The sequence below is a fragment of the Dromaius novaehollandiae genome, chromosome 3 (assembly GCF_036370855.1).
Source record: "Dromaius novaehollandiae isolate bDroNov1 chromosome 3, bDroNov1.hap1, whole genome shotgun sequence".
In the NCBI taxonomy this organism is placed as follows: Eukaryota; Metazoa; Chordata; class Aves; order Casuariiformes; family Dromaiidae; genus Dromaius; species Dromaius novaehollandiae.
This window is the reverse complement of record NC_088100.1, coordinates 11,718,179-11,730,862: the sequence shown is the minus strand read 5'-3', so window position 1 is coordinate 11,730,862 and position 12,684 is coordinate 11,718,179. Positions and strand designations below refer to the sequence as shown.

Below are 12,684 nucleotides of genomic sequence, written 5' to 3'. Positions count from 1 at the left end.
TTCATTGTTCTTCTTGGCAAAACAATCCTTTTACACTCAGTTATACTAGCATGTTAGAGTTACTTAGGCACTCATTGTTTCGCTTTGAGAGCATCTCATTCCCACCCTGTGATTCTGCCACGCTATTGGCATAGCATATTGCTCAGCATCTGAAGGCTATTCTTAGATTAATCCCTCTTCTCAGGCACTGCAGATGGAGCTTCAGCATCTAACTCATGTCCTAGATTCCAGTTCAGGCCTATAGGCTTAGTCTTTCTTACATTTGGCCCTCAGAAACTACTTGGTCATGCCCCTATGGTTGCGAGAGACCTTATTATTCAACCAATGTAGGGAAAAGGCATTGTGGAGATGTGAGAGACATGTTAAATATAAACAATATGCACACAGGAGTCTGCATAAAAGCTTGAAAATCACTGAACTTTGGATCACCCTTCTTCATAGGAATACAGTTAATACAGGGAACCTGACTTGAAAGCTACTGTTGCAGTGTTTGTCCATGACAGGGATAAAAGAGCTTTTCCTTCTTGGGAGATGAAGTTGTCAGGTGCACCTGACAGGCCACATGTTAATTGTACAACACAAACACATGAATGATGAAAAATCTTGTGGCCAGAAGCTATAAACTGCCTCCAATCCCCACTCATGGACAGGGATCTTACAAGGAAAACCTTGGAAACAGCTGAGCTTCAGACACAGATTAGAGTTCAACCCAAATGACCACAATATGCTACTAGCTGGGCCTCCGCCTTGACCTGACCCCGCAGCAAACTTCTCTCAGAAACCAGCCCTTTCATTGTGAGTGCAAGCACTAGGCTGAGGTTGAATCTGTTCTGCAGATCCAACACCTGCCTCTACTAAAAGGTGATCCTACAACAAAGCAGCTCCACCTAACTGCTGCAGTGAGAGGACTGCCTTTAAGATCAGGATTGCTACAGAAAATGAAAGCAGAGACATTAATATAGCAATTGCCAGAATCCATTGGACCTGACCATGTCCTGGTGGCAACACCAAATAGAAAACCCAAGAGAAGAAAATTGCAGAATAATCTCCTCATAATCACAAAAATCTCATCCTCCTGCTAGTAGTCTTGCTTTGCTCATTGTTTTTGCCTTTCTGAACTTTTCCCTTTCTGATAGTCCAACGATAGCAGCGCCTGCATAGCTAAGCTGGATACAAAGGTGTTAACTCCCCACATGTTGGAATAGCATATCTTTCACTACCTATTTACTTTTTACCAAGGTTATCTATTAAATGGGACAGTGCATAGTGCAGTCCTCAGTCACTTCTAACAGCCAAGCATTTTTAATTTTTCAACACTGACTTGCTGCTGTTGTCCATTTACAGAGAAAAGCATACAGAATAGGGAAATTTTCTTGTCACTTGACAGACCCTTTTCCCTCTTCAGTGTGCCACAGCTTTCACTTCAGAATCAATCTCCTTGTTCTCCATACTGCATTTCAAAGAGTATTGTATGAGAAATGTAAAACATTTCTCATACTGTTCTGTTCCCCCGCTTTTGGGTTGCTAGCCCATACTTTTGTCAATTTTCCTACCTTTCTTTAAAAGCCCTGCAACACTGCAAAACGGACAGGTGGTGCAACTCCTCCTCCTGTGTTTCCACAGAAGGAAAAACGGGGTACTAGGAAAAAACATAAGATCATGATGTTACTCTTTGCCAGGTTCTTTGAACAAGTAAGATCTTAGAAAGAGACTGTTGTTCCAGATACTGAAGGGAAAAACCATTCTGTAATGTACCGAGGAAATCAAGTACTTTTTTTAAGTTTAGAGATAGCAAATCATTGCGTTAGAACACCGTTACTTATTGTCAGGATAATCTCAGCTATGAGGAACAAACTGAATGAAGGGGCTGACAGCAAAGGCCTGCCTGAAGTAGAGTGGCAACGTGCTTTGGCAAGTAGGTTTATAGGTAGGAAACCTTTGGAAAGGGGCTGTGAATTAGTCACGTCTGCAACATTTCTGGCCCAGATGAAAAGTTTATATTAGCAGCAACCACCTGCTGGATTTCTGGTGCAACGCCGTGACTGTGACAAGTGAACGCTTAGCAAGAGCAACAGAGAAGGAAGCCAGAATTGAGACAGATGCTCTACAGTGTAATTTTCAGGCAGACAACCTCTAAAGACTAGTGAAAGTGAAAAGCCACAATACCTCTATATTGCTAAAGTGTCCAAAGTACATTATTTGTGCTCCTTTTACAAGCCAATTGTCTGAGTTTCATAGGGAAACACTACATAAATATAATTTTACAACTCTCCATTATACTTTCAATTCTTAAAAGAATACAAATAGTAACCTTGCAGAACAAGAGTTACTAAACACATCCCCCCTTAAGCTTTCTGACAGCAATAATTATGTTTTATGATACCCTTTCAACAGTCCTGACTGACTGAGAACACCACACTGCCCTACTTAATAATTTCAGACTGAAAACCCTGATTAGGCTTGGTTGTGATAGAAAGCCTAACCAAATAACCAAGTAACTCATGTGAGAGTCTGAGAGAGGAAAAAGTGCGTAAGAACTTTATTGGCTGAAACTACCTTCAAATAATTCCAAATTATGCCAAGATACACAACAATTCATTCTTTTACAGAAGAGACAAGGAAATGCTGTGGAGAATCTGCTATAAAACTGCTCCCAATTCAGCGAAATATTCCCGTGCCAACAATGGATACGTTAGAATTGAGCAACACTCATAAAATGACATGAGCTGGGAAAGTATGAGGAATATTATTACTAGAATCCTTGATTCGTTTTCCAAAATATGTATTTGATATTAATCTTCTTTTGATTTTTATCTGTATGCTATCATTTAAACAGTGTTCCGTGCAGAGCCACGTCTGTGATCTTTCCTTTGAATCCTTCCACCTGCTTTCCTCTCAGAGTGTAACTTCACAGTTTAAATTCAATTGTTTAGAATGTCCTGTACATTTTCATGGCGTGCTGTGTCAGGGACAGGTTTAGTTCTAGTTCACCTAGTTCTAGTCTCAATTTTTGAGACTGAGGTGGCATGAAAAATGTAGGTCCTTAAATTATTAATGTATCTTAGAGACAGAGCATTAAGATATATAAATGGAAGCAGAGCAAAAGCTCAGTATATCCAGAAAAGGCCAAAATCGAATCTCAAAACACCTGGTCATTAATGAGCAATTAGAGACTGCTTTTCAGACTGTAAATGATTACATTCTAACATGCATCACAGGCATATAACTTCAAAACTATTGTCTATCAAATATCACAGAGCACTAAAGGAAAATACAGAATTTTCTCAGCCCTATGCCTCAAATTCATTCACTGCAACTGTTGCAGCATTTCATCCAAAAGCTGAAAGCAGCAACTGTTGCAGCATTTCATCCAAAAGCTGAAAGCAATCTCAGTGGGGCTGCTGGGGAACCACACAAAAAATGCAAAGTAGTTCACAGGTTAAATTCTCTGCTCATGACTTACCCAAACGGTTTCACCATATACAGTGAACCCTGCGCTTGTGTATGCTCCAGGATCATCCATGAAGAAATTCACCATAAGAAGCAGAATTTTCATTAGTATCATTTATAAAAAATATGTATATCCCAATGCTCACACAGGCAATCGAAAAGCATTTCTTTTAGTAGAACTTTTATTGCCATGAACAATACTACAGTGTTTCTGATCCATTGTTTTTGGATTTCAGCAACTGCTTCTCCTATTATATAAGACATAAGACCACTTGGGTATTCACAGCCAGTTGAATCAGACAGATTTCGTATTATATTTTTATGCAATTGATCTTTTCAATAAAAGGAGAGAGCCAAGACTCCTACTGTGAATAGCTCAACTGCATTCCCTACCATAAGCTCTTTACAGATAATCAGGAGATTCATTTTTTCATTCAATTATTAATCTCTGCTCTGTCCAATACTCTTACAATGGGATTACCAAAAAAAAAAAATAGATATATTCAGTTCCTACCTACTTAGGTAATGTAAAACTAGTTTTAGAAGTGAATGAACTTCCAAAGAACTAAATTCTTACACTACATTCCTCATGCAAGGTACAAATGCCTTTGCCTAAAAAGGGCTCAGGTTTTTGTTAATATTTCTTAATATAGAAAGACTCTGTACTTTTCTAAAACTCTAAACTCAAGTATTTATATGTTTTATATATTTTGTTTTATACACTCTTCCCATGAAAGGCTATTTAAATTAATCTGTGAAAGAGTACAGAAACACTGTTGTAGTAAGAGGACTACAGACTTCATCAGCTGTTATTGAGCTTCCAGCTGTTTTACATAAAGTACTTCAGTACAGAATGACCAGTGACTTAGACAGATGTACCATTACGCTTTTGCTCAGCACTGATGATACCCCAAATAGGGGGGTTTTTTTGCAATTATAATATATTTTTTAACTTATTTACCCAAGAACGAGGTTCCTTCAGTAGAGCCTAACAGATGCAAATGATCTTGTATTTCATCCATCAATGCCAGAAATCATGCAAGTATTCAGCAAAACATTTTTACACCACTAGCTGCATTTTCAATAAGCTCTCTTTTGTTTTTCTTCTTTATCAAGAATAGCCTGGTTTAGACTCAACGCAGCATCTTCAAACTGAGGGTTTAACTCTAAAACTTTCCTGAAATCTTTCATGGCCTCCTCAAAGCATCCTGTCCCAAAAAAAAGAGAAAGAATTATTTTTCAGTAACTGCTCAATCTCACAAACCACAACTGAAAAATGACTTCTAATTCTTCCACTAACAAAAAATATCCACTGTACTTACTGGACCCACTATAGTATTTGGTTTCTCCACAGGTCCAAATGAGAGTTGAAGGTCTGCAGAGCAAAAGCCCAAGTGCTCACTTTTGCACTTAAAATGGGATGTAAGGCAAAATTCAGGCAATTTATTCCAAGAGAAAGAGCCAACTAATGGCAACTAACTAACAGCAGGGCTGTCTTAAACCTAGAAAGTAGGCATGCTGCTTCCCAGCTGATGGTCTTGGTCAGGGTCCTTTCTAAAGGCTCTCCCTCTCTAGCCCCTCAGCTTCTGGATCTTGATCATGCAACAGCCTAGCTCCAGCAGAAGGGGCAGGGGTGTCATTTCCATACGTGTATTCAAAACTTTGGCAGCAAATTCCCCAGAGATGATTGCTTGACAGCCCACTGCAACTGAGATGGCTGTGCTCACTACGACTGCACCTACTTAAGAGATGCCTTATCTTAGGCTTAATGGTAATATTTTGGACTTACTAGTTTTAGTCTCATGGAAAATTTTCCAAAAAATAAATTCAAACTGCATCTTTCCCCTATCAAATAATATCATCTCAAATGACACAAAAGCATAACTGCAAACAGGGATATCTAACCGCATAAGCAGGGCAGACCTCTAGGTAGCACATCCCATAGTGATCTGAGAAAAATCTCTCTCTTTCTGACTGCATCACTTATCTCTTTTCCATGCCTGCGCCAGGCAGGTCCCTCCCTTTGTAAAATGGCGAAATTACTTCCGAGCCTCAGGTGGCTCTTGGGATAACAGAGCTCTCGCGGCTACTCATCAGCCCTGTAAAAGCCTCCTCCCGTTTCCCTGCACTTCATGGCCGACAGCCCAGGACGGACCCGATACCGGGGCAGGTGGGCAGACACAAGCAAGGGTCAGGGACAGCCGCTCGGCTCGCACGGCGCCAGCCTGGGTCGCCCTGCCCTGCCCTGCCCTGCCCCAAGGCAGCCAGGCTCGCGGCCAAGCCACCCGGGAGGGGCGCACCCCGGGCCAGGCGGCTCCGGCGGGGGGGTGGCGGCCCCGCAGCGCGGCGCGTACCCAGCCGGTAGAGCACCAGGCCCCTGTTGTAGTAGGGCACCTCGAAGTCGGGCTGGCTCTCGATGGCGGCCGTGTAGTCCTCCACGGCGGCGGCGAAGTCCACCCGAAAGTACTTGATCTGGCCGCGGTTGTTGAGGGCCGTGGCGAGATCGCGGCCGGCGCTGCGCAGGGGACAAAAGCAGAGCACCCTCAGGGCGGCCGTTGCGGCGCGCACCCCCGCCCCTCCCCCCACGCGGGCGGCCGTTGCGGCGCGCACCCCCGCCCCTCCCCCCACGCGGGCGCCCTCCCCCCACGCGGGCGCCCTCCCCCCGTCACGTACCCCGTGGGGGCGTGGCCAGCGGCAGAGCTCGCGCACTGGGCGATGAAGCGGCCGTAGAGCTCCTCGGCCGCCGCGAACTGCTGCGCCTCGAACCGCGCGTGCGCGGCCGCCAGCAGCTCCGCGGCGCCGCGCGACGCCTCGTGCTCCATGGAAGGCGCTCACCCGCGCGCCCCGGCAGCGCGGCGCGACGTCACGAGCGGCGCGGCCGCCGCCCGCGGCGCCGAGCCCCTTGGGGGCGGGCTGCGCGCGCCCGGGCCGGCGGCCGTTAATCAGCCGCCCCTCCCCCCCCCCGCCTTGGGGCGCTGCGGCCAGCAGAGGGCAGCGCTCCGCCGCTCTCAAACCGGGGTTAGCGCACAGCAACCGCCCTGCGTTGCTGAGGGCTGTAGCACGGCCGCGCTCCGATACGAGTTTTAACCCTTATCGCGGAGCTGGCAGCCCCCCTCGTCCCCGCGGCGACTGTTCATTATAGAAATGGGCACGGCCTGAAGGCGTGACTGGTAAACGCAAACCTGTGTCCTGGTATTGTTCGTGCTGCAGTAGTGCCTTGAAACAGGATCAAAGGGTTTTTGATGCAATCTGAGACTAGACAGAAGTGATGAACCCATAAAAGAATAAACGGGAAAGGAAAAAAAAAAACCACCCACCTACCCCGTTATCTAAACATACAGGTCCTGGGTAACCTGTCACCTGCACAGAGAAAGTAGAGGGACATAGGAGAATGCATAGCTGAGTCTGGGCCAGACTGGCCCCTGCACAGATTAAGGAGGCCTGAAGGAACCAAAGTGTTTTCAGTATGAATTCAGACAACTCCTATGGCCCTTGTTGAAACACATTGCGGCTGACCTATGGCTATACTTATCTGCAGGATGTCAGGTCAACAGCTCCAGCTATTTTCATATGACATACCTGGTATGTCCTTCAAATTTAAATTTTAAAACAAGAAAAGAAGCTCAAATACCTGAATAGAAAAATATTTAATATATATTTTACATATAAACTTCTTCCATTAAAAATATTTGAAAGATGTGTATTATTTGCTCCGAAAGAAATCCTAGGAGAAATGAGACTCCTCACCATCTTTTCCTCAAAAAAATAACAACATACAAAGTGAATTTTAATGCTTGTAAATGTTACCAGTCTGACAAGTGCTGTGAAGAAAACTCATACCATGGATAAGTGACCTGCAACATTTCCATACTGTACCATCAAAGCATTGGTTAAAATCTAGCAATAAAATAGAAAAGCTCACTTCTAAATAAGACTCCATCTCCTTTCAATCTTCATGTATAATGAGGATGACAGTTATAACTCTTGAGATCTGCTTAGCAGATGTGAGCTGCTCACTTCAGGCTACTAATTTGTAAGTAGCCGCCCATTAACAGTTTCCAGGCTGAAGGTTCATATTGGTTTCCTTAGCTGATAAAGCAAATCACCACAGGAAAAAAAAAATCTTAAGAATTCAAATGCTTGCTAAAGGCATTGATTTCTAAATGTCTGCAGCTTCTTTGTTAGTACTATAGTTTTCAATACACTTGGCAAAAGAAAATAGCATAAATGTGAAGTACAACTAAAGCAGCACCATCATTCTAGTAAAACAAGTAGTGGAAAATGTATACAATAATACTACAACTACTGTGCATTATTTCAACTCAAGAATTACTACCTTCAGGAAACTGAGTTTGCTCCATTTTTCATTTTTATAATTCCATGGGAAATTATTGGTTTTCTTGAAATTCACAGAGTAAAACATACTAAGATAAACCTGCATTCAATTTGCATGGTTTTGAAACTAGGTTCAATTTACAATTAAAAAAAATGCTGTTACCTTAAACCACTGTAAAAATTTAGTCAATTACCACAGCTGTTTCTTAACATGGAACCTTAAAGTTTCTCATTTCTTTTTTGAAATGTTTCTCTAATAATAGTAACATTATCTGTGACACTATCATACCTGAACTGTATTTTAAAACAGTACAACAGTAACATTTTAGAGGGCTTGCTTTTTTTTTTTTTTTTAATGAAACATAGCAGATATGAGGACAAACAAACCTTTACTTCCTGTTATGCTACAGAACTGTGGCACAGAGGACAGAAGTTATAATTGCTTATTTCTTTGGCTTTCACACAATGCTTACACACACTGCACATCCAGAATCGATACTCCATGATAGGATCTCCTGTTGCAACACATACAGGAAGTTTCCCATCTCCACTATTAAAAGAAAAGTAAATAAAAGTAAATAAAACTGAAAGAATGTAAATGTATTTTTAAAACAGCAGCAAAGACTTGTTTTCCAGAAATTTCCAAAAGAGCATAAATACCTCTAATCTTACTTGTGTACCTACAATTAGTTGCAAAGCTTTTTATGCTCATCTGTAAAATACCACTTCTCTCTTCAGATGTATGCCATTTCTTATTGGAAGTAATGAAATCAAATGACTGTGGACACCAGTAACATAGCTAAGTGTGTAAATCATCTTTTCGTAACAGATGGCACACCCAAAAAAATGTAGCCAGCAAAGTAGGACCAGTAGATCCAAACATTAAGCGAAAAGAAGCAGTTCAGGACATATAAAGGTAAGGTCCAGTGTCTGACTGCTACTATTACATTTATTCCTATGATGAGTCACTTAAGCCACTACTCATTAGTGGTTTCAGAGCTCAGATTCTATATACCTGCACAGTGAAACCAAACAAGGCAAGTTAAAATCCTTTTCACAAAAAGTTAAAGGAAACACTTACAGAATTTGCAGATTACTCTGCCTTCCATATTCAAGAATTCCATGCTTTTAGCAGGAAAAGACATTACTTTAGGAACAACCACTCCAAATAATTACCCCTTAAACATGCCCTTCATACTTTAACTCTTCCACTTTATCTATTCATCTTCTCATACCATATAGGTTCAGGGTACTTAACAAAACATTGGAGACTCTTACTATACTGGTTAAGAGTCACACATTCACATTAGCATCATCCCACAATGGTGATATAAACATGGGTAACATGACCTAATGGCATATGACACCTTATCAAAGGTCCTAAAACTCGTGTGCTCTCTCCGCCTGCATTTCAAATTAAGAAGCAGTTGTACCTTTACGCCTTGTTCCTTTAAGGTCAATTGCTATTTCCACAATAACAGTAGTGTCACACAGGTACCTTCTGAGAAGAGACTAGCACCTGCATCACTCTTGTCCAATATTCAGTATAAGCAGCAAAATGCCTAATTAAACTTGGTGACACGTAAACCTCATTTTCTTCTATTTGCATTGCTAAAAGCCCATATACAGAGACCAGCAGAAAGGTTCTCATATTATGACAGTATCATGTAAATATAACCCACCTCTCAAGAACATCATCCAGATCAGATTTTTTGTTATACTTAGGGCAATGTTTGGTGAATATCTCTAGAGCAAGATCCTCATACTGTTGCCTCTGTTCTTGGCTGAGAGTTTCCAAGGATTCCAGTTTAACAAAGGCTTTTGAACAAATATCAAATGCTCTATGTGCACATGCACAGAGAGCGAGAAGGGAATAGATTTCAACTGCAGGGATAATGTCTTCATAATCTCGTAAATGAAGGGCTAAGAGGAAAAAAAAAGATCCAAAGATGTCATGACATGCCTTCTGAGAAATGCAAGCTTCCACATGAAACCATTACTACTAGTGGGTAGTATTAATCTTATGAATAATTTCATTAGACAAAATAAACCAAGTCATGTCAATGAAACACTATGCAATAAAACTAAGTGTACGTAGTTCAACATCTTTTAAAAAGTACAAAAGCGGATTTGAGTTTGAACTGAAAGTGCCTTGCTAAGCCACATTTTTTTATGCATTAGAAATACCTGAAATGGGCCTTCATTACTGGGAAAAAGTAAAGGGCACCATTTGCCTTCCTGACTTCCCTGTAGAGCTTCATAAAATATCACTGAAAGTCTGATGTGACTTAAAAACATAAACAAAACAGTCAACAGAACATCTAAAAAGACTCTCCAGTTTGACCAGATAGTATTTGATAAGTTAGGCTTCCATAGTCTTCAAGAAAATACTTTCAAGGTATCTTGACTGCTGCCATATTCTGTTCGCTATACGGTTTTGTTTAAAACTCCATGGATCCAGCAAAAATAAAAAAACATGACAACTATAAATGAAATTATGTTTTGCAGGTTTGTAAAATTATAATAGTTTCTTTATAGGTTTAAAAATGAAATCCTACCTGTCTTCAGTGCTGCATCTACAGAACCTTTGTAGAGCTGTCTTTGTGCAAGTATAAAAAAATGATAAGCCTCAGCTCCTCGCCAAGCATTGTCTGCAAAGCGATTAGCTGAAGAAAGGACATCTTCTTCTAGCAAACCAGCCAAAGCTGAAGCCATCTGAAAACAAAGCAGTGCCACAAGTAACTTTGATACAAAACAGATACAGCAGGAAATGGAGAAAGACCAAAAGAACTTTTCTGAACTTAGTGATTATACCAACTGTCTATGTTAACTAGGGAAAATATAAATTCATGGACCTAAATGAGTATCATTAGGCATTCTATACAGTACATATATAGAACATATGGTGCAAATTTTCAAAGATAAACATCATATACATGTATACAAATATATTTTGTGCACATCTGCAAACTGGTTCATAGTTGGAATTAGTATTGCATTTCAACACTAGATCCCAAATAAAACTGTTTGAACTGAATACGAAAATTTGAGAGTACTTAAAAAAAAATAACAAAAACAAACAACAACAAAAACTTCTTCCATTTGCTTCCCTATATCTGGAGCTGTCTCCCTGCTAAACTGTAGCCAGCATAGCTTAATTTAATCACATAATCTCTCTTTGGGATAAATACTTAAATGACGGAAAGTTAGTCTCTGACAAGTAAGAGTCTGAGTTTCTTACTATGATTTCTACTCTAATAGTGAAAATATTAAGAACACCACAAACTTAGGTACAAGAATATCTCGCTATTAATATGTACAATTAAAATATTTTTAAAAAATACTTTAAATGGCATGCTGCCATGAAAGACTTGTTTTAAGGAAAGAAATAAAAGCCTTGTTCTTAGAAAAAAAGGTGTTATTTAAAAAACTAATAGCCTCACATGAAAATAGGTTTATTTATTCTAAGTACCACATGCCAATATTTTATAAAATTCAGAAAACAAGATACTACCTCTGAACTTTTTCCTTTAACTTTTCCCTTTTGTGCATTTTGCATTTTTTCATGGCACTGTTCTATAAGTAAAGCTGATAACACATACAGCTTTTTAACTCGCAATGGCTTTGCTCTTTTCTTTGCCTCTTCATCTGCAATCTTAAAAAAAAAGGAAAAAAATGAATTTATTATAGATTTAAAAAAACTAGAAAAGTCACTTAATTTTCTTGGACGATTACATGCTAGTACAAACCTAGGAAACTATACTAAAAAACAGTTCTGCATTTGAATGTCAGAACTGAGATTGTGAACAGAACTACAGACAAAAATGTCTAAGGTGAAGAATACATTATTCTATATTTATTTAGCCAACCAGCAAGTATACAGAGCCAGACTCTTGGGAAAGAGAAATCAACGTAACCATATGTAAATCAACGGACTTGCATAAAAGTAAAATTTAAAAGTAGCTGATTTTTAAACAGTCAAGCTTGAGAAAGATATAGGTTTCAATAAAGCCTAGCGGTTTTCCCACATGAGAAGAATGGCTTTTGAGAGTAACACACATGTCATTTTTACATCAAATATTTACAGTAACATTATATCAGTCTTCTTAAGGACTTTAGATACATACAGAAATCTCTGCAGCCAATATCAAATCTAAGCAAAAATCTCAAAAGCGCACAGGAGTAGTTTCTAATTAAAGGTAGGAATACACAAAATTTAACTCTGACATGAGCTTCTACTTAATGACATAGTTATTATACACAGTGTGCATTAGTTTCATCTCCTTTATCCTTAAGTCAACAACTTAGACTTTGCAAACAAGCTAGTCTTCTGTATTCCTTCACCAGTCAATGTAGGGCAACAGGATCTTTTCTGAGGTGCAGTTCCTCTCATTCTGAAGATAAAGTCTCAGAATAAGTTAGATGATATGTGTCCTAAAAGCTTTTTTCTCTCTCTCTACTGGCTACAGAGGGTATCCACAAAAACTACTTCAGACAGAGGTACCAAAACTTAGGACCTGGATTCATCATTCCAGTATCCCATGTAATGGTATCTCCTTATTGCCTGGATATTGTTAACACCAAAATAGCCTCAAGAAAATAAAAATAACACGGAAATAACTGTGGTTTTGGACTAGCCTTTATTATTTGAAATAAAAATTAAACCTGCAGTACCTTGAACATGAGCTTAGCAGCATCGAAGAAATAATTGGCTTTACGATAAAGTTCTATTGCATCAAGAATTTTATTCTTTTCCAGCAAATGAGTTGCATATCTAGCTAACAAGGATCCAATCTCTTTCATATTGTGATTTTTAGCCAACTCCACAGCTTTATTCCACTAGAAATAAAAGCGGATACAAAGATTAACCACACAATTTTTCCATCACATTCTTAGAAC

General features: G+C 40.0%; 2 protein-coding genes across 4 annotated transcripts in view; both read right to left on the bottom strand.

The window, feature by feature from the left end:
* Positions 1 to 2,512: 2,512 nt before the first annotated feature.
* TTC32 (tetratricopeptide repeat domain 32) lies at positions 2,513 to 6,393 on the bottom strand. The gene is made up of 3 exons (XM_064508435.1): positions 6,124 to 6,393; positions 5,805 to 5,965; positions 2,513 to 4,658 (listed from the first exon to the last, which is right to left on the bottom strand). Exons 1-3 carry the CDS (start codon positions 6,270 to 6,272, stop codon positions 4,531 to 4,533), a joined length of 438 nt encoding a protein of 145 aa, XP_064364505.1. The 5' UTR covers positions 6,273 to 6,393; the 3' UTR covers positions 2,513 to 4,530.
* A 685-nt stretch (positions 6,394 to 7,078) lies between these two features.
* WDR35 (WD repeat domain 35) overlaps positions 7,079 to 12,684 on the bottom strand; it is a 44,712-nt gene continuing 39,106 nt past the window's right edge. For 2 of the 3 annotated variants that reach the window (XM_026103422.2, XM_064508434.1), the window contains 5 exons: positions 12,460 to 12,624; positions 11,300 to 11,440; positions 10,344 to 10,500; positions 9,468 to 9,708; positions 7,079 to 8,335 (listed from right to left, as the gene is read on the bottom strand). In XM_026103422.2, the coding sequence (XP_025959207.2) occupies positions 8,185 to 8,335; positions 9,468 to 9,708; positions 10,344 to 10,500; positions 11,300 to 11,440; positions 12,460 to 12,624 (855 nt within the window). In that variant the 3' untranslated portion in view covers positions 7,079 to 8,184. The remainder of the gene's footprint in view (positions 8,336 to 9,467; positions 9,709 to 10,343; positions 10,501 to 11,299; positions 11,441 to 12,459; positions 12,625 to 12,684) is intronic. The other variant, XM_026103423.2, reaches the window with a different exon arrangement.

Excerpts from the sequence above, each read along its gene's own strand:
- TTC32 (XM_064508435.1), bottom strand. The coding sequence starts at position 6,272 with ATGGAGCACGAGGCGTCGCGCGGCGCCGCGGAGCTGCTGGCGGCCGCG. Across the intron at positions 5,966-6,123 it reads GCTGGCCACGCCCCCACGGG|CGCCGGCCGCGATCTCGCCA; the intron begins GTACGTGACGGG and ends TCCCCTGCGCAG. Across the intron at positions 4,659-5,804 it reads CCTGGTGCTCTACCGGCTGG|GATGCTTTGAGGAGGCCATG; the intron begins GTACGCGCCGCG and ends TTTTTGGGACAG.